Raw genomic sequence first — 23,844 nt, 5'->3', positions numbered from 1 at the left:
CAATCTAAACCTCCCCTGGTGCAGCTTGAGGCTGCTACCTCTTGTCCTACCACTTGTCACTTGGGTGAAGTGACTGACCCCCACCTTGCTACAGCCTCCTTTCAGGTAGTTGTAGAGAGCAATAAGGTCCCCCCTAAGCCTTCTCTTCTCCAGACTAAACAATCCCAGTTCCCTCAGCCATTCCTCATCAGACTTGTGCTCCAGACCCTTCACCAGCTTTGTTGCCCATTTCTGGATCCGCTCCAGCACCTCAGCATCTTTCTTGCAGTGAGGGGCCCAGAACTGAACATGGGATTCCAGGTGTGGCCTCACCAGTGCCAAGTACAGGGGTACAATGACTTCCCCAGCCCTGCTGACTACACTATTTCTGATACAGGTCAGGATGCTACTGGCATTCTTGGCTGCCTGGGCACAAGCTGGCTCATGTTCAGCTCTGTCAATCAGCATCCCCAGATCCTTTTCCATGGGCAGCTTTCCAGCCACTCTTCCCCAAGCCTGCAGCATTGCACAGGGTTGTTGTGACCCAAGTGCAGGACCCAGAACTTTGCCTTGTTGAACCTCATACCACTGGCCACACAGCCCATTGATCCAGCCTGTAAAGTTGCATGACTGAAAATCAGTCTCCTACTACAACATATAGTAAGGGCAAAGGCAGATACAGAACCAACTTCAAAGAGTTTAAAAGCCAGTATGTCCTATATTAACTCCACTATCTTGTCATGCAGACACTATGAGGAACATTAGAGTGCTCCTACAGCAAAAGCAGATAGGGAGGAACAGAGGGCAAACCAGCTTGTGATTCATTTTGTTCCCTCAACTATCTGATTCTTCACGGGTTATCTCTGATACTCTCCTGAAAGAGGTCAGGGGAATGATTCTAGTTTTCTATAACATTCCTAATGTAGACTATGCCTGAAACGGCATCAATATAAATATTACATATAGTATTTTCTTCTGTTTAAGCTCTGCTCTACCGCTCAGAACACAATCTGACAAAGCATTTCACATTAGCACCATGCTCACCAGTCACATACATGTTTAGGCTGTAACAAACACACACTTTGACAGAAGACTGAAGAGAGACTTGCCAAGAGTAATACTCTTATATACTTTGCATATATAAATATCCAAATATATATACACACACAAATAAGACAACATAAAGCTACGATTTCTGAGCTCAGATCAGATACAGCTAAATATACATGCACTGTTAGGGAACACCCCATCAAAACTGTTTGATCCTTCACACACAAATATTTATTTTCATACATGTATATAAATAAATCCACCTGTAAATTAAATACTAAAACATACACACATTCCCCCAGCGCAGTCCCCCAGTGTTGTTTCCCACCATGGTCCTGGCCTAACAGGTTGCACACGCACAGGACACGCATTTTGCCACAAGCAGACGGGGGCCGAAGGGAGGGAAAACTCCCTTTAGTCCAGAGGCACCATCGCTACCGCTGTCCCGTTACCATTTCTGCACGGCGCTCACAGCACTCGTTCTCCCGGAGCCCTTCACACCGGGAGCACGCCCGCCTGCGGGGCGGTTCCGGGCTGCGCTTCCCCGCAGACTCCAACCCCAGCCGCGGCAGCTGCGAAGCGCTCAGCTAGCGGAGTTAATCCCCGGTTCTCAGCCGGGCAGCTGGACAGCACCGACTGCCTTTTTCACCCCTTCCTCACCTACAGCGGCACCTGCGGCCGCGCCCAGGCCGCAGCAGTGAGCCTACCTGGCGGCGGCGGAGAAAGGAGCCGCCGGGCCCCCACGGCCCCCTTCCTCTAGCGGGTGCTCGGCACCGGGGTCCGGCGCGGTGCTAGGGGCCGCGGGCGCTCGGCGGAGCCGGGCGGCGCGGTGCCGCCCGCCTCTTCGCCGCTGCTGACTCAGGAGCAGGCGCCGTCCCTCCGCACACCTCCCAGAGGCGGCCGCCGCGTTCCGCGCAGGATCACTGCCCAGAGACACCCCCTACCCCTCCCCAACACGCACCGCTCGGAGCCGCCCCAGCGGGGAGGCCACCGAGCCTGAGGCTGCAGAAAAGAGCCACACCTGTGGGGAGCGGCAGCGACCACGGGGAAGGGGGAATGTGTGGTTGGTCTGACTCTGTCCCCAGAGGGCGCGGGGGCTTCCTGCCAGCAGAGACGAGAGGACATGCCGCGCCTCCATCTTGAGGAGGGGGCGCGGGACGGAGGCCGGGCGCTGGGGGCAGCAAGTGAGCCCGCCCCCTAGCAGGGCTGCGGGCTCGAAATGGTGCCCCCGGCGTGCGGGGCCGCTGTTAACCCCACAGGGGGTAGGTGGTCCCGGTCCCGTCCACGTCCACGTCCACGTCCACGTCCACGTCCACCTAGCCTGCCACTGCCGCCCTCCGCAGCGGGGTCCAGCTGCAGTGGAGCCGCGTTACCTTACACAGGATTATCCCGAGAGGGGCTTTACCTTGTCTCGATCTCGGTGTTGCTGCTGGAGGTAAAGCAGCAAGAGGCTCCCAGGTTTAAGATCTTAAGATGTTGAACTAACAAGCTTTTGTGAGAAGGTAGCTGAGCCCTCTGTGCCATGCGACTGTGTACTGGTGCTCCAAAGGCAACAGCAGTATCCCTGTTTGTCGGCCAAGGGGCCTTGAAAATGGGATCCCGCCACTGTTGTATGGTCATGCTGTATAAAGGTCTCTCCAGATCTTTGCCACCCACATGGCTTTTAGGTGCTCCACGTACATGTGCAGTGTTCTGGGGCTAGCACCTGGCTGCCATAAGCCCCCCGGTCTGCATGTCCTTTTTCTACCTTCCGATTCTTACCTTTCCAGCTTTATGAAAAACATTGGGCCAGGGACCTGATGCTGCTCAGCTGTCAAAGCCCAGCATTCTAATGACAAGTCTCTCTCTCTGAAGCAGTTGTAAGAGTACCCAGAGCTTATTCAGCGCAGCTTTTCAATGAAATACTCAGCATTTCTGTGTCTTTGATTCTGCTTTGTCCTAGTTCTTGCCTCATTCACATTTTCTGCTGAGGGACTCTCACATATTTGGAGTCAGAACATGCAGAATGGTTTCTTTGTTTTTTAGTCCAAAATAATTTTTGCGTTTGGGAAGAGGCATTTTTCTACTCAACACCAAAGTCCATGTGCCATAGAGAAGTGGTTTAAGTTTGTTCATCTTAACAATTTAAGCAAACTATTTCAAGTGAAATAAAATGCAAAAAACTGAATTTCAAGCTTCAATTGCACAGGTTTCATACTGAATTGCACCAGCCTGTCAAGGTCCCAGATCTTCTGTTCCACCTGCTAGTGCATTGCCAAATTGTCTTTAGTCTTTAATGAACTGCCAGTGCTTGGAGGTAAGTGGTATTTTGCAGGTGCTATAAAATGATGAAAAAAAAAAGTGCTCTAAAGATGTTAAAGTATCATCACTTGAGCACACAACTGCTTTTACCTCATCTTTTTACCTCTTCTGACTCTTACCTTACCAACTTTTTTTGACAGCAGTCTGTATGACATTTCCTGAAGCTACTTAAATCTTCCTTGGTATGGAGAGCCCATAACTCATGTGTTTGCTCTGTAAAGCAAGGAATTAAATCTCTGAATTGTAATAGTGGATTGCTTGTGAATATATATGAAGAAGCCTAAAGGAATTGTCTTGACATTTTTTAAAGTATTTCTTACTGCCATGTTGTTAATGCCAATTTTGAGTGTTTGATTTCTGTGATTTCTATGTATTGGCTGTTTTGGGCAGCTTATGGAGACTAAAGTCTGCTTGCTTACTTAAGTAAAAAGGAGCATGTGAAATCTACAAATTATTCTAATAACACTAAAGGGTCAGTGAGAGGACTGCTAACTTTTTCCAATATTGCCTAAGGCTACTTGACTTTGAGGAGGAAGTGTGTGTGGAGAGAGGAAGGCTGGTTGTCCTTCCTTTGTGAAGTAGCCCCATTTCTCCTGCCTTGCAGCCTTCCTGCCAGGACTAGGGGTTGGTTTACTGACCCAGTGAGGGAAGAGGATTGTCCTCCAATGTTTGGCATGGTTTTTTACTGACTGCAAAACCACCAGATATGGTGGCACTATTTTTTTTTGTTTTGTTTTAAAGTTTTGTGCAGGAAAGATCATTCACTTGTATACTCAGTACTAGCACTTTTTGAATGATCCATGCAGGTATGCAAAAGTCTCCTTAGCACAGGTTCACCAAGACAAGTCCTCTGTGTGTCCTCTCAGGACGTACCTCCCATTATCTTAGTGAAAGCAGGAGGAAAAGGATGAGAGTAGTAACTGTCCCTCTCTGCACAGGAGTGGCTGATCTGGTACCCCTGACTTTCTTGTATACAGATTGTCTTCTGCATTGAAAGAGCAAGACACAGGCACAGAGGCATCAGAGCAGGCAGCTCCCATTTGAGAGACCCAGCAGCAGCACCTGGTGCCTGTTAACAGTCTGCAAACTCCAGAAATGCTATGAAATGGTGGAACAGACTGTGAGAGCAGGTTTGCTGCAGATGGCTGAGTCTCAGATGATATTTTCTTGCAGAGCCAATTCTTGCCTTTCATATCACTGATGAACTAATAGGCTTAGCCCTCATGAAATATTAGGCTCAGTGTGCTGTAATGCTATCTGAAAATCATTAAAACTTCAAAATGTAGCCTTCTAGGTAATTGTTGATCTGGTTCCCTCCAGCTGCCTTCCCATACATAGTAAGTCCATTCATTTGATCAGACAAAAGCCTCGTGAAGCTGTCATCACTCAGGACAACTAACCCACTGTCAGACATCCATCTGGGAGGCACCCCTCAACATTGCCAAACAGCCCTGAGCAGCTTGGTATTGTGACAGATAAAATGTTACTGTGGCATTCAGGGAGGTTCCTCCCATTCCAGGGGCTGGTGAAGCCCTCCCAGTCAGTGCTGGGAGTCGCCCTGTTCTCCTCACCTGGTTTGCTCACAGTTTTCTGTGTGACATCTATTCCAAAAGAAAGAGGTCTGGGAGATGTGCTGTTTTGGTTACAATACTTAATCTTTGTTAGATTGTATTGTGCTTTTCTGAAAATACTCTTTCCCTACCTTCCATCTTAAGTAGGTAAAAAAAAACTGATCTGTTTCAGTTCAGGAAAGTGTCTGCCAGCACTGAAAAAGGGGGTGGTATTCACCTTCAAGGCATCTGAGACAGATTTCTGATACCTCAATAATTGTGAGATTTTTTTGAAAGCCACAGTGATTTCTCCTTCTTGGCCACATTTGTCCAGCGTTGACAGTTGTATTTACATGTTATTTCTGCTGCCAGTCCAGGTAAATCTTCTGCCTTGACAAATGTAGTCCGAGTAGGTTTTTGTTAGCTTCTCTGTCCCACGAGTGCAAAAGGTGAGAGTGACATGGTATAATCCTTTCCTTCTTTACTTTGCTGAAGTATGTTGTCGTTCACTGAGGCAGATGTATACTTTTACCGGTTTACTTAATCAAAGCTGTAGTTTAGAGCTGTGGTAGATGTTTTTTCTTTACACCTGGGCAGCTGATCAAGGTCAGGAGGTAAGCAGGACTCCTGATCTAAGAGAACGGATTACTTTACACTAACTCTCTCCTCAGGCAGTGTGTGGTGCTGACAGGACTTGAGGGCTTTTTCTCTTCTGATCACACTGCAGCAGTATTTCCCTCATGTTTGCCACTGTTGCCTGGAATAGCTGATTCCCGTAGTATCAATCATTCCTTAAAAACAGGTCAGCTATGGAAACAAAGGATTTAAACACACTGACATAGTTTAAACACTCATTTAACTAGAGTAAAATGAGTGTCCCTCCTGCCTTTCTGGTTTCACAATTGGCTTCATGACCATGGCCATGCTGGCAAAGGTACTCAACCAGAAATGGTCCTTCAAGGCCACCCTTCCAAATCGCCAATGGAAATAGGGATATTAAAGCAGATAGAGGTTTTTGAAAAGATGAATGGTATCATCATGGTCCATCACTATACTTTTTATAAAAAGTGATGGAGGGCCCAGAACCGAAAATCCAAGGTACTTGCAATTAGCCAGGCTGAGCTTCAAGTGGTTTTATATCTCACAGTGTAATTTTATCTTGAGCAGTATCTTTCACATAACACTCATTTTTACTTTTTTTTTTTTATGTTGGAGAGCTGCTTGTTAAAATTACATATCAAATATTTCTTACACAAGTGCAGTCAAACCAAAGATTCATCTAATGCAGTACTCTGTCCCATATCATTGCCAAAAGGCTAGGGGAAAATATACTGATTTCCTCAACACCCACACTGTGCGTCATGCAGCATATTCTTGCTTTGTACAGCTTTCTTTAGTGTTGCTGAAATTCTGCAGTATATTTTTTTCTGTTACTAGGTGTATCGTACTGTCTAGGCAGCTATTTTCCGATGCACACAAGCATGTTTCATGGCTTAGAGGGCAACTTTTCCAGAAAGATAGTTTCAGCCAGCTCTTGAATAATGGGTCACTTCAAACCCCTAGACTCAAAAGCTCCCTAATGTTGGAACTAAACATCCAGATTTTATGTTCAGGGCAAGCCTAAAGATAGCAAAGATTTAGCACTATACTTTATATCAACACTTTTGTCAGTGTTACTAGGATACTTTTTGCTTGGTTCAGGGTGTTTTGGGGACTAGCTTTCACATAAAGCTTGCAACTTCCCCATGAATTCCAAACATAATTTTAATACCTTAGGTTTATAACACTAATAGCTTAAGAAGTCATTCCCCAACTACAATTAACAGAATTTAATTTGGTCCTAAATAAAGCATGATGATTACAAATTTGCAACTCTCTTCTTGGAGCTGTTTAATCAGCTGGCTACCGGCATTCTCAATCAGCTAACAAACTGAAAATGCAGGCTTTGAGGTAAGTCAGTAAAATCTGTTTTAAAAAAGGAAAGTAGGCAATTTGACAGAAGAAAAGGAAATACCTAATTATTTAAATGATGTAATTACTCTAATTAATTATTTAAGAAACCCAAGCTGCATATTGTTCTGCAGCTAATCAGACTCTCCTCACAGGTTCTGTGATGTCTTAGTATAAGAAGCCATTTAAAATTGCAATATAATATTTTAAAAGGCAAACTCTGGGTCCCTGGATATCATTTTTATATTATATTCCTAAGCAGATGGTAAGACTGTCAATTAACTTTATCTGACTTTAGAAGACAGTGTATGTTTCAGAAATGAAAGCCATTTCTATTTTTTCTAATTATTTCATAATATTAATATAAAATATTATGTATTTTTCTAATTACCATTCCAATAATTATGTATTTCTTTCTGATTATTACATATATTTTGTGCATTGAAAAAGTTATTGTCAATAATATTTTATTAATAATAGGAATAAATAACTAAAAATTTCCTGTATGGCTTGAATAAAAGTGATCAGATTTAAATATAGCAGCTATGAGGAAATAGAGAAGTCCATTGACAAGAACAGTTCCAGAAACTCACAAGACAGAACAAAAGCAATTCAAGGTTTTCTTTTAGATACTTGATACACAGGATTTCTAGAACTTTAGGCAGAAAATGGACATCTATTAAAAAAAAATAATAAGAAGAAAACTTTCATAGGAGGAAAGGTTTTGTTTTATTCAAGGTCGCATTATGGCAGAGAAATGTGATCTGTCATTTTCGACAGCAACAATATTCAGAAGGGTATTTTAATTTTGTTTTGCTTTGTCTTCTTAAGAGTAAGTATTATAGCTAATAGGACAATATAATGTGTTGTAGCATACTATAGCAAATTCTGAGGTTTTGCACAACTAGAAGTGATTGATTTTCAGCACATTTGGTTTTATGTCTGAAAAGAATAGATATTTTTTATTTCTTCAGTTTGAAAGAACTGAAAAGCTGAGGTCTTAGAGAACTGTGTTCTAATGAAAATGCAGGTTTTAATTTTTTTTTTAAATATATGAATTGCAGAATTACAGACAGGACCTAATTTTACATGCAATCTGATGTAGATCACTAACAGTTCAGTTCCTGAATATAATTCTGTGGTTTCAGCTGTGTATTACCCCTGCAGTTTAGATACTTAAACATACGAATGCCTGCATAAGGTTGTGTTTGCAGTTTTCTGGGCAGAAAAATGTAAACCTAGCTAAGTGCATTTCCTATTCTGTCCATTTTTGTGTTTATAGGCAGTTTTGTCTCATTTTGTTGGTTTATGTAGTGCTGCAGAAGTTTGTAAATGCTTGGTTCTTTTTAACAAGTAGCTATTGTACAGTGCGGGAGATTATCCCGGTTGGTAAAGTTATATTGGCCTTGAATATAGAAAGCATTCTGCTCTGAATCAGTTTCCTTTGGTCTGGGTTGGAATTCTATTTGAGAATAATAGAGTTAGGATCAGCATTATTCCTGTATTTGCCAGAAGGTACTCAAGTGCTTTATTTCAGACAGTGTAGTTATGCTGTATACTTTTCTATGTTTGATAGCCTTGGTAAACATCCTCTCCTTTTGTAACAAACTTACTAACTTGGTTAACTCAAAAAACTCCACTGAAAATGCCTTCAGGATTCAAATGTTGTGTGAAGAAAGATTTATTACATATAACTGCCACATGCAGAAGGACTATACACCTGCAATCTTGACTTGTAGCTGCTGTATTTTATAACAACTTGTATCCTTGGCAACAAATGGTGTGGAAGAAAAATGCCAGAATCACCTGAGTAACCATGGAGACCAAAACAATGTTTTGGTAACTGGATAATCTAACCTACCTACATGACATATGACTTGATATTTAATACATGGAGATACTAGCTTAAAATTAATCATTTGGAATGAATTACGTCTTCTTATAAAACATGAAGCAACAAGCTACATATAAAACATGATAAAGAAAAATGAGATATCTCTTCTTTTCAGCCTTTTCCTTTCTGAGCTCACAGATCAAGTGACCAAGTTCTGTTGTTCTGTATCTGCTAATAACATGGAGCATTTGTGCATTCCTGCGCAACAGCTTACATTGCCAGTTCACTGCACCTTATGTGTGCAGGTTCCTGTACCACCCCACATAGATTAGCATCATACAAATAATACAGCAGCAAATGCTCCCCAGCAGTATATCTCTGAAGGAATAAAATATCCTTGCACTGTGACGATACTCTTTAGTAAGTAGCTGGTTTAGATATTCAGGGAATTACTGAATTCTGATCTGGCCTTGGTTTGGCTCTGAAATAACTATTTATTCTCCCATGTCATCTAAGAAACAAGTTTCTGAAGGACTAAGAGTAGTCAAATTGTGTAAAATGCTTTCATAATAAAAAATGGTTTCTGTTGCTGTTTTGAGTAAGATGCTCAGATTAAGACTCTTGCCTGGAAAATGGGGGAAGACTGAAAGAAGGAATTTGAAAATCCTCTGATCCGTCTGGTCTCGACTGCTCTCTACAGTAGGAAACTACAACCGGCTTCAGCTGTACTTGGGAAAATGCTGTGGGAAGTCAGTGAAATCCCATTACAAAAAAGACACGTAACTTCTTTTTTACAGGGTACTTTTATCCAGTAGCAACACAGCATCCTTTGAGAAGAAGCTGGCACGGAGGAGAGGACATCTAAGATTCGATGCGGGAGGCTTGATCTTTTCTTTCTTTACCTTAAATTCTCATGCTGCATCTTTTTGTATGGGTCTGGAGTCCTTACTGCTGAACCTGGTGGGAGAACATGGCAGGAACAAAGCAGAGGGGACTAAGGTTACTGCAGTGAGATAATTAAATTTGCATCTGAAGGTCAACACACATGAAACTGCCTTTGCTTCATGGTGGCCAGCTACTGCATCCAAATGGTAAGTGTAAGGGCAGTAGGAGGTATGTTCATGCTAGCTTACTGCCCCAGGTTCACCCTGGGATGTTGGGAAGCAGCTCAGGGTATCTGACAAGTTTGTTTATTTTTTTATTTTTAAGTCAGAGAAAAGGAAAGAATGCAGATGATAGATAGATGATATTGGGAAGTAATTGCAAGGAAAGAAGGTGGTGTTGGTATAAATGACAATTATACATGATGTCATTAAGCTTATTGCAGGAAAACTCACCAGCACTAATTTCAGGTACAGACAAAGCCACTTTAGGTCAAAAAATAATAGAAAGATAATTACAGACAGGGGCTTTTATAACAAAAAGCCAGATACTGAGATAGCTACAGTCAAATTAACTGCTAAAAAGAAGTTTAAGGAAATGGGAGACATTTAGGAAAGCAGTAGTGAAGGTCACTAGCAAGTTGACAGAAAAGTTTGAAAAGTGAAAGATAAGAGAGAAATATGGTTAGTTTCTCTAACACAGCAGACCAATGGTTTAATTATTGTTAGGATGAAGGTGAGGTTTTTCAGGCTACTGCTTCTTACTAAGAACTTACAATGACATTTGAAAACTCTGTAAGCTCAGCTATAGAAAAGGATGGCTCCTGAAAAAAAAAGGGATTGACTGGCTAGAGAAACAAAATATGTCAGTAGTGAAAGGAACAGAAGAAATAATGCTGGAATGGTTATGTAATAGAATTACCACATCATAAAACATTGAGCTGCTAAGCCAATTAGGAGATATTTATTGAGGCTGATGTAAGAGTTTGGTACATAACCAAACTACTTCTTAGAAAAGCTTTACTGTAAAGGGCTGCTGCAGTAGTGGTTTGTATGTGGCCTTGTAACTGGTGGACTATATAAGCTACTTCACCTGTACTTTCTTGGAGTCTTCTTTAATTTAGGTATATGATAATAAAATGCACCAATGGTTATTTTATGAAACCAACACTGGCATCTCTTTACAAATGGTCTGAGATTTTCTAAAGAGAATTTAGAGTATATAAAAATACTAGAAAAGCTAAATATTATCTTCCAGAAAAGCAAAAATCTAAAACAACTGCTAGATTTTACTTTAGTTTCAAATAATCTTGAAGCAGCAGCTACAGATTTGCTGACCTTTTTCTCTTCTGTAGCTCTTCTATCATTACAGGTAGGTAGAAACACTTATTTAAGCTGGCAATCTCTCTCCACTGTAAGAGTTTGATTTTGGCAGACTGAATACTTGAGCTGCTCTTTCCTGAGCTCTTCCAGAGCTATATTACTCTTTAAGAATATTTGAAAATGGGTCAAGCATTCCTATAACTCTCTGTTCTTCCCTTCTTTTGAATGAGATTTTGAAGATAAACCTAACCACCCTTTACCTTTAGCTGCTCCAATTAAACCTGCCCCCAAATGCTGCTAGCTGTAAATGTTTGGGAAAAAAGAATAAATCAGCAATAGAGTGTTTAGCAGCCACTTTTTCTGGTAAATTCATTCTTTGTACTTTCATCCTCTGTACTTTCATGTACTTTTTCACTGACATTCCAGTGGCATCTCTGAACTGCAGGAGACTGGTCCACATCAAATATCTTATTTGAGAATAAGTTTGATTTATTTGTGTTTAGTGTGCAGGGGACTCATTCTGGATCAAGGGCACTAACCAATTCAAGACAGGGAAATGAGAGACTGAATTACTAGGAAACTTGGAGTAAATGAATACTGCATGCAAGTGTTGGCCATTCCTGTGCCTTCGTGAGATACCTAGGTAAAGGGCTTCATGCTCAGTCTGAATCCGTGTATGTAATGAGAGTGTAAAAATGCTAGCATTGTGTAACAGAAAAAAATTAGAAGTAGCTCACCAGGTCCTACTGAGTAATCTGGCTTTGCCACAGTGAGCAGGTGAAGCCAGCCGGTCAGTCAGAAAGGTTCATATGAGTAAAATACTTGTGGTTTGCTGTGTTTCTGTGGTCATAATCCTAACTGTCAAGCAGATTGCTCTGAAGCACTAGTAAAAGTATCTGCAATGCTACACCCAAGGGATTTAACATTGATGTTAATGGAATTGGAAAAATGTTGTTGACTATTCCTTCATTGAAAGTAGTTCATTAATTCTGCCTTTCTGTTCCATCGTTAAAGAAAATACTGTGTATTACATTTGCCAAAGATCCTCTCTTCCCCCCTTAACTGGCTATCAACAGATAATTGAAACAATTAATTTGCACATTGCATAAAATACATTTACTTGTCCAAATTATTAAAGCACTATGTGCAATTTAGTAATTTATTTGAAAATCAGGATCAAATCACTAGTTATTAACTAAAGAAAGATTGAAAATTAGATACCTCATTTGAAATGACTGCTCTAATTTTTGTGTGATTTACTCCAACATTACTTAAGGACCCAGAGATAAATATACAGATTCAGATACAGTATGTGAGGCAAATAACGTAAGTTAAATCAGCAACCTGTATTCATCCATTGTCAGCATTGGGGACTTCCTGCAGCTTTACAGCTTATAGTAACAGGCACAGTAACAACATTCTTAGAAATGAGGAACAGTTTTATTTCAAAGACAGTCAAAACATAAACCTGGTTCAGAACTGGACATCTCACTGCATTGGAGCAGTTCAAGCAGACGAGAGCCACATTTTTTTCCTCTTTCCCCAGCAACCTCCTCTTTTAGTCACAGATTCTTCGTCAGCCCTAGCATCCTTTGTCAGCCATACTAACAGATCTGGGGAGGACAGGAAACTTTAGCAGGGCAAGAGAAATGCTGACGCCAAAATAGCAAATATTTTGTATATAATGAACAGAGGGTAAAAAGCCCAGAAAATAATAATCTTAGGTAATTTCTTAATACTATTTGTAGTTTTAATCGTTAGGTTGTACCTTTTTAAGTAGAAAATATAGGGAATACTCTGAAAAGCTTCTGTTTCTATGAACCCACTGAATGTATAGCCAGTGTACATAGACGCATACTCCACGTAAGGGCATTTACATTTGCATTCAGAGCACTAAGATAATGAAAAATCTGCTTCTGAAAATCTTGGCCAGGATAACTTCAGTATTAATTATTCATGCAATGGCTTTGCATTTTTTGCTACTTTTAAATAGACAAAGAGTGCCAAAAGGAAAAAGATGTGCTGCCTAAAATCCTCTTTAGGTTTTTTTACTTATCCAGAACTCAGAAGAAGAAACAGAATATATTGTTCTATTTGAAAATACTGTATAATAACCTCAATTTTTAAAACCAAACTGAAAAGTATCACAATGTTTCACAACCTCTGTCACAGTGTTTTTTAACTCCCTAGCCACAAGCTGTTGAAACTTCGTTCTGACATATTACCTCTTCTGACATACATGTGAGAGTAATGATCACCCCCAAAATGCTTAAAGAAACAATGCTATGTTCAAAACAGCTGTCGCTTTCTGTAGTATGAAGTTTCAGTGAAAGAAAACCAGGTTTAAATATTTGTTTTCACCAGGCATGATGATAAAACTCTACCTTGCATGGCAGTGTGTGATTAAGAAGTGTATCATACACTTCTGAATATAGATCAAACATGGAAATGTTGATGTTTTTATCAGAGATGTTTCAGATAGACGTCGTTTCCAAAACACCTCTGAACTATGTCTCCCCCAGAAGTAGCAAATCTAAGGAAATTTTGCTCTATTTCTCCTGATAGAAGTTAAGAAAAAAATGTGTCTGGCTGATGTTTTGTGGCTGAAGAAAGCTCCCGCCACTGCTTCTGGATGGACTGGCTCCACAAATGTTCTTTTTGAGCAGGCATCAGGGGTAATTTTCTGGTGATGAATGCTTGTTCCTGGAAGGCAATCAGCTGTTTTGTGTTTTTTTCCAAACGCAGCTGAAAAATGTACATTTAATTAAATGTGCCTGTCTTCTCCATTGCCAAAATTATTCTATACCCTCTGTTACTGGATATTCTATAATTGACGGGAAGCTTCATGACCAGTAGTTGTAATTTATAAAATATTTTGGGATATTTCAGTATGAAAAGTTCTATACAAATGCAAGATATTAATGGCAATCTTGACAATTCCAGAAAGCTCAAATGTAAGGAAAAATTCTCATTAGAATAAAAAATAAAACTCAGACCAAATCCCACTAAATTCAGCTAACTGATCCTTAAATAAATTTGTTGTGGGCAAAGCAGGTTCTAATTAAGGAATTTAACTTAATTTATAGCCAATTAATATAAATATATAATTATTGGTTTGGTTATTGAGAAACAAAGGCAGATATTTAAATACTTGGGGAAAACACCTTCAGAGATGCTGCCAGCTCCCTCAGCTGTGCCCTGTGGTGGGTCCATTGGAACCAGCTGTTTCCTCCATGGGACAACCCAAGCCTGTCTGACAGAGGTTGCCCTGCAGCCCCTCCTCCCTTCCCCCTCCCTCCCCCCCCCCCCAAAGTCATACATCTATTTTGTCTGTTTTCCTGATTTTTATTTGTTGAGTTGGAGCGAGTCCAGAGGAGGCCACAAAGATGCTCCGAGGACAGGAGCACCTCTGCTGTGGAGACAGGCTGAGAGAGCTGGGCTTGTTCAGCCTGGAGAAGTCGCTTAGGGAGACCTTAGAGCAGCCCAGCATAAATGGGCTGACAAGAATGTTGGAGAAAGACTTTTTACAAAGGAATGTAGTGTCAGGACAAGGAGGAATGGCTTTAAAATGAAAAAGGGGATTTGTATTAGGTATTAGGAAGAAGTTCTTCCCTGTGAGGGTGGTGAGGCCCTGGCACAGGTTGCCCAGAGAACCCGTGGCTGCCCCATCCCTGGCAGTGCTCAAGGCCAGGCTGGACGGGGCTTGGACCAACTTGGTCTAGTGGAAGGTGTCCCTAGCCTTAGCAAGAGGTGTGGAACTGGATGAGCTTTAAGATCCCTTCCAACCCAAACCATTCTATGATTCTGTGAGTTTATTTTTTTACATCAGCACTAATTGTTTTTCCCTAGCATTGTTGATTTCCCAGCTTAAATACCAACCTGCCAGATTGCATACCTCAGACCTCTGAAGATCCCCTCCAAAGAGCTCATAGATATTACATAAAAATCAAGTAGCATATTAAATAGGATGCAAGTTTTGCCTAAAACATATGAACCAGTGGTGTTTTTTTCTGATGGTTTATTTAAGGCTTTAAACTATTTCTTTTGAGAGATGTTTGCAAAATTAAACAGTCTTACCCCAGTTTCAGTCTCAGGTAGTTCTGGCAGTGCAGGTGTAAAATCCATGGGCCCCAAGAAAGTCCCCAGTTCTTCTATTTTCCATTACCTACAGGAAGTCTCAAATTTGCTTATTATAACATTTATTTTTATTTGATAAATCAGAAGGGTTCCTTGTGTTGCCTGTACTAGTAACATGAGATGTATCTATACAAATTAGGGTCTGTCTCAGCCATTTCTTTCAACACAAGATGTGCCTTTGTGTCCCTTTGTAGAGATTAATATACTTTAAGGATCCTTATTTAAACAATGAGGAATTAGTGTAAATAATTTTTTGCTTGATGTTCAACCTATTACAAACTTATGATACTGGAGCAGGGCTCTTCTTTCCAAAGGGTATATATCCCCATGGCAGGGGGTTGGAACTAGATGATATAAGGTCCTTTCCACCCAAACCATTCTATGATTCTGTGATTCTCTATTACTGTTTAGCGAGCATCTCATATTGTCTGTCACCTGTGCCTTGCAGGGAGTGTAAGCCAACCTAGTGCATTGGCTTACATTGTAGAGGATTTTATCATAGCAGGTTCTGAGCCAAACATTGTGCATATGCTAATTTTGCATCAAATTTTTTCCCTCCTAACAATATGATTCAGCCCACTCTGGACATGCTCATCAGTCTGGAATTATGAGTAACATTTGTTAAGAAAGAGAAAATTATTGAACTTTCAGTGAGGTACAACAGAAAATTGTTTCTTGCAGGATTATCTAAGTGACAGTCATATCAGCTTCAGTAGTGTGACTAATTTTTTTATCATTGTGTTAGCAACAACATGGTAATTTTAATTCATAAATGGAGGTTAGAGACAGATCATGTTTTACCCAAAACATGTCAAATCGCTAGATTACTAAGTGATGAAAACTATTTAAAGGGGGGAGTTTTTTGCTTTAGCTTTGGAACTGTCTGCTATTTGTAGTGGTGTCATAGCCATGCAAAGGGAGCAGGTCAGATTTCCAGCAGGATCTAGCTAAGTCCGCTCTCACATAGTACCAGCCTTACCTCACAAATGTCTTGGTGGCTAAAGGATGTTGTAAAGGGTATGCTAGTCTAGATAAAATAAATTTGGTATGTGTAAGTGTATTTTTCCTCTCCTTTTCCATTTTTTTTTTCCTTTCTTCCTTGATTTCACTGTAAAATTTGCTCTTCGCTTTCACCACTTACTCCACTGCATTTCTTTTTTTCATCTTTGTCTTATCTCCCTGAACTGATGGTGGTAGTCCTTCATTCTTCTGTCCAGAAAAGTCAGTCGAAGGTCCAGATAAGGCTAAAATTTCACCTGAAGAACCTCACTGCCTCTTGTGCCCATCTGGATTATGGGAATTCTTTCTCCCTGCCTATGCGAGATGGGGGAATAACCCCATCTATCCCCACACAAACCTGACTGTACCCTTTTTTTCCCTCCACCACCTGCTTACAAAGAATGAGATGTTGTGGCTCACTTTCGACACGTTTTATCACTGTGGAGAATAGCAGCAGCTATACAGGTAGTGTTACTGGCCCTGCTTTTGGAAAAGAACATTGCAGAAGCAGAGTTGGTGCAATGCAGCAGTGTGCAGAACTCTAATCAGGCACAGGACTTATGTTGCCCTTATAGTGGACCTTGGTAGCATGAGCATACCACAAGTTTGGTACTGTTTCCATGAAAAACTGTTACGCTGCCATGGGTGTATTACCCATACTTATTAGGAAAATGTATAAACAGTAAGAGATTAAATATGTCTGCAAAGACTTTTGCACAATTGCTTTTGGTAACATATAATGCTGATTTTTTCATGCAAGAGATATGAGCAAAATTAAATCAAAACATCAGAGAAAGGTCTATGATTTACTCAAATTACTTGACAGCAATTCCATTTGACTGTTATTATACAGGCATCATAACCATTACCATGGCATTAAGTGTTGCAATAACGTTTTAGGCAAAGCATGAGTGACATTTTGGAGAGCACTCTGAGGAGGCTGAGCAGCTGCTGGCATGTATTGTTATCTGTTATTAATAATATACCTCTTTTGAAAGAGGATTATTCATTTCCATAGCAATACATTTATGACAATTTTCAAAGACACTCCATAAGCAAAGGTCACTGAGGCCTGGCCAACTGCCACCTATGTGTCTTTAAAAATACACTTTTCCAAGCCAAATTAATGTAATACAGCACATAGCAGCCATAAGGGTAGCTTTTCAGTTCTGAAAGTATCTTGTTAGTGGGGCTTTATTTTGCTTTTATCACAGCTGCTCATAATGAGGCAGGAAAAGAGAAGGAAGAAAATTGTGTCAAAAGTGGACAGTAGAAAGCAAATCAGAAATTAAGCCTGAAGAGAAAGGAAAATGGAGAGGAGGCTGCTTGCTTCAAAGAAGGATGCGCCCAGACATAAAGGCAGCTGAAAAAGAAAAAAGCATGCCTAAAATGGTATATCTTCAAATACAATTCATGCTTAGCTGGTGCAGGCAATTTCTAGTCAACTTGGTCTTGAGAATTACCATCATAACTTTTTTAACTGATAAACCCTCTGGAGTGGGCACTCCTGACAAAGGCATTTGTCTCTAGCCTTACTCTGCCTGTTGATCCACCAGTTTCATGTCTGGGCACATGCAAAAGGCCTGTTATGTCTTCCCACTGAGCTGGCATCAAACTGTTCATCTTCTTTAAATGAACAGACACATGCTGTCAACTTTCTGCACTAACTGCATCAGCTTTATGAACTCATTTCGAAATGTGTGCTAGAAGAGCATTTTCTATAGTATCTTCTATTCATGAATGAAAAAAGGTAATTCCTTTGTATCAGAATATCATCATCAATAATTCCATCACACCAATGTTCTCAGGTGGTTTCAGGTGGGCATATAAAAGCAAAATCCTCAATCTTTGTATCTATTAATACACCTGTTTGCTGTAACACCTGGAACCAAAGCATACGCAACTTCCCTCCATTGTTTCTGTCCAGTTTCTATGTGTATTTCACTTCTATCAGTAAACCAGACGTTTGTCTTATTTCATCATAAGGGGAAGGTTCCTCCACAGGACATGTAGGGGTATCTCCAAGGGGAAGAGTCTTCCCTAGTGAGGGTGTGTGATTGAATAATACAGTTCCTGTAAGATTGACGTGTGTAATAGTTACATGTGGTTTTCCTGGTAGAAATAATTGCTGTAAATAATGTTTACACTTCCAGTTTGTGGCTGCCTGAGATGTCCTGCATGGGCCCTAATGGAATCATCAGTAACAACCCAAGACAATATAAGATTTCTAGCCAGTGTAGTATTAAGTGCTCCAATGAAAACAGTCAATTAGTTCTAGAAAATAAAGTCCAGATGATATTCCAATATATATATTTTCTTAAATTGATTTAAGAAAGCTGGAGAAGGAAATGGGGGCACAAAAGAAAATCTGTTCAGGGAGTTGATGGTATATATTGTCACTATGCAACTGCAGATTCAGAACAAATGAATCCAAAGTAGCACACTCCCTGGGACTGAGGAAGGAGTTTCTTTCTTCTCTAGCAGGCTAAAGCAAATTCTCCCAGGACTTTGAGCTAAGACCATTTAGTAGAAGGCATCTTTTCTGTCAGAAAAAGCAAGAAAAAAGGATCTAGTACAGCAACGTCCTTACAGTCTCTTGCTCCTGAGCCCTCTTCAACTCTTCTTTCTTCTGCTGATAGGAAGGCAAAGCACTTCCTGTCCCTGTGAGTCCATAATGCACCCTGCTTATCCCTAAGGTAACAGCAGGCACCTGTGATTATTCTTCAGACATTTACAGCTAGGAATCAGTTGAATAGTGTATTGTGGAAGCATAAGCTGCACTGGACATAGTTTAGAATCTGTTACATTTTTGTCCATCATGACAATGCCCCCCAGCAATTCTTTCATGGAAATTCTTCTAAAGTAGTAGTTGCTCCAAATCTTTGTCAAGTTTTTATATCACAGAAGAACAGAGATGCAGCTAAAAGAACATTTACTCTAAAATGACTACTCTGAATTATGCAAGCTGGTATAGCCAGCTCCCAATTTAATTAAGTATACGCAGCACCACTTAGTGGTGAAAGTGTAGTCAACACGGATAAGAATGACAAGTTTTCACACCGGCCCCTCTCAAGACCCAAAACATGAACTAGGTCTGGTCTGTCTATCCTCGCTTGCCAAATACCATTACAATGTCTTTACTATAAGAAAAGTACACCTACCAAGTGGAAGCACAAGAGAGCTGAAGCTCAAGGCCAGAAGAACCAAAGGCTGTTGAGAATCACACATGGTTTCTGGTTACATAGCCTGAAGCTGTGTTCAAACAAATGATGCAGCTTAGGATCTGAATCATAAGATAGACATGCGCCAAAACCAAATGCACATGGACCAAAACCAAACAACAGATGTAGAAAAACTGAAGACTGACAGAAATTGAAAAATAACTATTATTTTTCCATTCCATCAACCAGTTCTAAAACTATCCAACTTGTGCACTTACATAACAGAACACAATAACTAGCAAAAAGAAAGCCTTTTATTCAGAACAGACTGGTATGTTTTTTACAAAAAAGTCATGATTCAGCTTACAAAGTCAGCATTACCATTAGCAATGTACCTTTCCTGACAGTGAAATCCTTGCCTTTTATCAAACGTCAACTGCAAGAGTGCAAAAACAGAATACCCAACAACCAACCCACACCAAGCCCCACTGACACCCATATCCCAAAGGCTCTATTTAGAATATATATACAATATATGTACACACACTGCATCAATTTATACTTCAGGTCCTTCTCCTCCAGGAACCAGCTATAAAAGAATAAGACAATTTTATGTTAGTACATCAGGTTTGAGTTCTACAAACCCACGTGTTCTTGCTTTACAATACTTTGGCAGATGAAGGCTTTATGGTAGACCACAAAAGGAATTTTTAGATCCAATATTATCTTCCTCTCCACATAGAAGTAGTCAGTCGCTGACAGAGAAGCAAAGGCCAAAAAAAATCTCCAGAACAGGAAGAATGTTTAACAAAACCTAAAGGAGATCCTAGGGAACAGACATTTGGATTTTATTGTATTTATTATTCAATTTAAGGAGATGATTCTGTCTAGAAACACTACAGCTTGTTTTTAAAGACAAAGATTATGCTTCCTCTCATGAAGAATTTCTCTAATTGTTGATTCTTCTCCAGACTGTTGCTATACCGGTAGTTTGTTTTCCTCTTTCCAACTCCTATTGCTAAGCAGAGCCCAAAAACTAAGAAAGAGCCTGAACCCTTTCACAGATAGCAGGGAGTAGCACCTTCCTGCAAAGAAAGTAAAGAACTGAACAACAGAAAAGGAAAAACATTAATAAGGGAAAAAAGAAAGAGGATAACTATTCCTTTTTATACATTCTTTTTGAACAATTTTAACCATTCCTTTTCCTTTTTTATATATTCTTAATAATTAGCTGAGCATTTCTAATGACAAAGACCTTCACTGCTTTGGGGAGTGAAGTAAGAAAAAGTCTAAAGTCTTCCTGATGTGGGAAGATATGTCTCTGGAAGAGACATAAGATCTAATATAGAAACACATCTATGTCTTGCTGAAAATTTGCACTCTAAGTCACCAGCTTCTGCTTCAAGGACATTGTACCACCAGCTTAACTGGGTGATAATAATTCCACCCCATACAAGATGTCAGAATGTGCACAGTCCTTTCAAGGATGCAGAACAATAACCAAAGCAGAAAAAGGCTTTGAAATTAAGTCAAGATGGCACTTGCTCAGACACACAGCAGGGAGGTGCAAGGAAGGTTAAGACAGCAAAATGGAGATTCTTCTTCATTTATACAGAGCTGACAGGCTCGACAGACTTCCTCTTCTCTTCCCACAAAATTAGCAATGCCTTTATGTAGGAAGTCCACATTTTGTAGCCATTTATGCACACAAGCAAAAAACTACTGTGGGTCTGTTTTTGTGGTGCTTAGGAAATTGCAGAATTCAGCAAGTGCAGAATTACAATATTCAATTACGGTTTCAGTACTGCTATACATACATAAGCACATAATACACTAAAAAATCACAGTGGTTCCAGTTTGGTATAATCCAACAGATCTCCAGATTTTTGTTTTTCATAGCATGTAAAAGGTACAGCTCTGTGGGCATCACATGCTGAATGCCTTGATGAGCTTGTAAGCATTCAAACTTCTGCAAAAATATTTATACATGAGATAATGAATGAAATGTAGATGTATTTCACCCTACATGCTTTTGCAAACGCTCATGAGTTGAAAGCCACTGTACGAACCAGCCTACAGTGAACAACAAGGTCAGCAATTCTCTTGCACACCTGAAGACCAGAAACCTATTCACCCAAATAAATTCAGGGCCATGCTCTCTTCATGTTTACTGTACTATGTACCAAGAAAAGCAGTAAGATCGCTTTTCCAGCACTGTTCACACACATGTATGCCCTGAAAGCTACTTGAAAATAGCTTATGTCATGGAACTATCTGGAAAGCTCAGCTTGAGTGGTGGAACTCAACTGCTTTATCGATTCACAGATACAGAAAATAAATACATGCAGCCTTTTAGCAATGACAACTTACCATTGTTATATTATTTCCATTTAGCAAAATCTGGTCTAGCTTCGTGATTCTTCTGCCCTCAGGTGTAATCTCACTGAAGTAGCATTAGAAAAAGTAAGTAAGAACACATAACAAGGGACAACAATTACAGTTTTTATTGCAGAACTGATATAAATCTCTGCATTAAGATGGCATTTGTTGGAACTAATAGATAAATTAGTTACACTGCAGCACAATCTTCATAAATTGACCACCTGGACAGAGACAGCTTCCCGGCAAATAAAAAGATCCATGGTACTTTTCTGCTCAGTACATAAAGATACCGATTTTACCTTCTAAATCTCAGCAATTTCTTGAATACCACCAATATTCTGAATAGGTTTCAAATTACAGTGTGGCTTGAAAAAGTAATGAATATTCATCCTTAAGCCACCTTTTCAGATCTTTGCCCAGACCTTAAGGAAATGTGAAAGAAAACAAACTACTGGAAAGTTCATCACACAACCCATGCAAAATTAAGGCTGCAAATTAGGAACCTGACTACAACTATAAAACATGTAACAGCTACTCTATGACATGGCTGTCTGAAATAGATCACTCTACAGTTTAAGTGCAAGGTATAAACTATTCAGCTGGCAAATTTCCAAAATATAAGAACACTTTGCTTACAGGTCTTGCACAGTATTTATCTTCAGGAAACAAACCACTAAATAGCAACTAGAGGCAGAAACAGTACTTACAATTCTGTAACATCTTCTAACACCATATCTGAAAATCCAGTTTCAAGGAAAATAAGGCCCAGAACTTTAAAATATTAAAGTATTTAATGTTATTTTTATTTTATACTGAACTGTGATTTTATCCATAAAATAAAAATATGAGAATAACACAATTAACCCAGACAAGAAGGCTCTATCCAGTGAACTCAAACCTCTCAAAAGCAATACATAAATTGAGCTAAAGCATAAAGCGGATGGCCTTAAGCACTTGCACCAAAGGATACTAACAAAGTCATCAAATCCTAGAAGTGTTCCAACGATTTCTTTATCACTCTTCATCACAATATGGATGCGTGAACCTATGCATTTGTCCACAAGCTCTGTCAATTAAAACAGACAAAAGATTTGACATGTACAAGAGATCATTTTATAGAATGCACATTCTTTAGGACAAACCCCCTGAAACTGTGGTGGCAAATAAGTGATTGCCATAGACACTGGTGAAAAAAAAAAAAAAACCACAACAGAACAACAAAAAAAAAAAAAAAACAAAAACAAACCAAAACACACAAAAAAATCAGGGGAAAGATTAAATCATAGAATCAACTAGTTGGAAAAGACCTTGAAGGTTGGACCTCAAACGCAACCATTACCCCAGGACTGCCAAGGCCACCACTAAACCATGTCACTGAGGGCTTCATCTACAAGATTTCTGAGCATCTCCAGGGACGGTGATTCCACCAGTTCCCCGGGCAGCCTGTTCCAGTGCCTGATCACCCTCTCCGTGAAGAGATTTTTCCCACTATCCACTCTAAACTTCCCCTGGAGCAGCTTGAGGCCGCAATCTTTTGTCCTAAAAAGACACTAACAATGTATATTTGAAGAGTCTACTCGCACACTGCTGCTAGCAGATACACTACTTCCCGAGGCAGCAGGATGAACGCTGCAGGAACACGCTCCTTCCTGCCGCCAGTGCGCGGTTCCTTACGGGGGGACGCCTGAGCACCAGCGCTCGTCCCCAGCCACGGCCCAGAAGATCCCCTAAGCGGCCCCCAAACGCCGCTCTCCACCCGCCGATCCCCCCCGCCCAGGGCTGAGCAAAGTAACACCCGCCTGACGAGAGGGGCTTCCACCGCGCTACCCCATTCAAACCTCCCGCCAGGCCGGAGGAGCCTGCAAACGGCCTCTCCCTCCCTTCCCGGCAGACGGCCGGCAGACGACGCCCACCCCACCCCCAGCTCCGCCCGGACACCGCGAGAGAGTGGAAGCGTCGCGACGGCAGCGCGGGTTACCGAGCGGCAGGAGCTGGGACGGGTTGGTGGTGGCGTTGGCTGCCATGTTGGATCCAGACAAGACTAGGCGCTACCTCGCTAAGCGCTACCGTGACGGGCCGCCTACGGAAGACGGCCTATAGCAGCCTTGACGAGCGGATAGCAGAGCCATCGCTCGCCCCCTCTGGCCGTTACCCTGTTTCCTCCTGTGTTCTTCTAAATACCGGGAGAGTCGCGACGTACGAGTCTGTTACAGAGATTTAAAAGAAACCCCCTTTTTTTCCCCTTCCATCTTCTCCAGCCGTGCACAGACGCCTCGACCTGTCCCCGGTACAGTTGG

General features: G+C 40.8%; 1 protein-coding gene across 2 annotated transcripts; it reads right to left on the bottom strand.

Moving 5' to 3' along the window:
• Positions 1 to 19,461: 19,461 nt before the first annotated feature.
• Positions 19,462 to 23,592, bottom strand: LOC130607282 (U6 snRNA-associated Sm-like protein LSm5). Of its 2 annotated transcripts, none has more exons than XM_057424254.1 (5): positions 23,526 to 23,592; positions 22,518 to 22,613; positions 22,255 to 22,282; positions 21,536 to 21,608; positions 19,462 to 19,754 (listed from the first exon to the last, which is right to left on the bottom strand). In XM_057424254.1, exons 1-5 carry the CDS (start codon positions 23,569 to 23,571, stop codon positions 19,722 to 19,724), a joined length of 276 nt encoding a protein of 91 aa, XP_057280237.1. In that variant the 5' UTR covers positions 23,572 to 23,592; the 3' UTR covers positions 19,462 to 19,721. The 2 variants fall into 2 exon arrangements, with proteins under 2 accessions (XP_057280237.1, XP_057280238.1); XM_057424255.1 differs by lacking the exon at positions 23,526 to 23,592 and adding an exon at positions 23,386 to 23,457.
• Positions 23,593 to 23,844: the final 252 nt, after the last annotated feature.

This window comes from Pezoporus wallicus, unplaced genomic scaffold (genome assembly GCF_028554395.1).
Source record: "Pezoporus wallicus isolate ANWC-B61680 ecotype Strahan unplaced genomic scaffold, APGP_CSIRO_Pwel_v1 contig_5485, whole genome shotgun sequence".
NCBI classification, from domain to species: Eukaryota; Metazoa; Chordata; class Aves; order Psittaciformes; family Psittacidae; genus Pezoporus; species Pezoporus wallicus.
The sequence above is the reverse complement of the archived record's forward strand: the minus strand, read 5'-3'. Positions and strand labels throughout refer to the sequence as shown.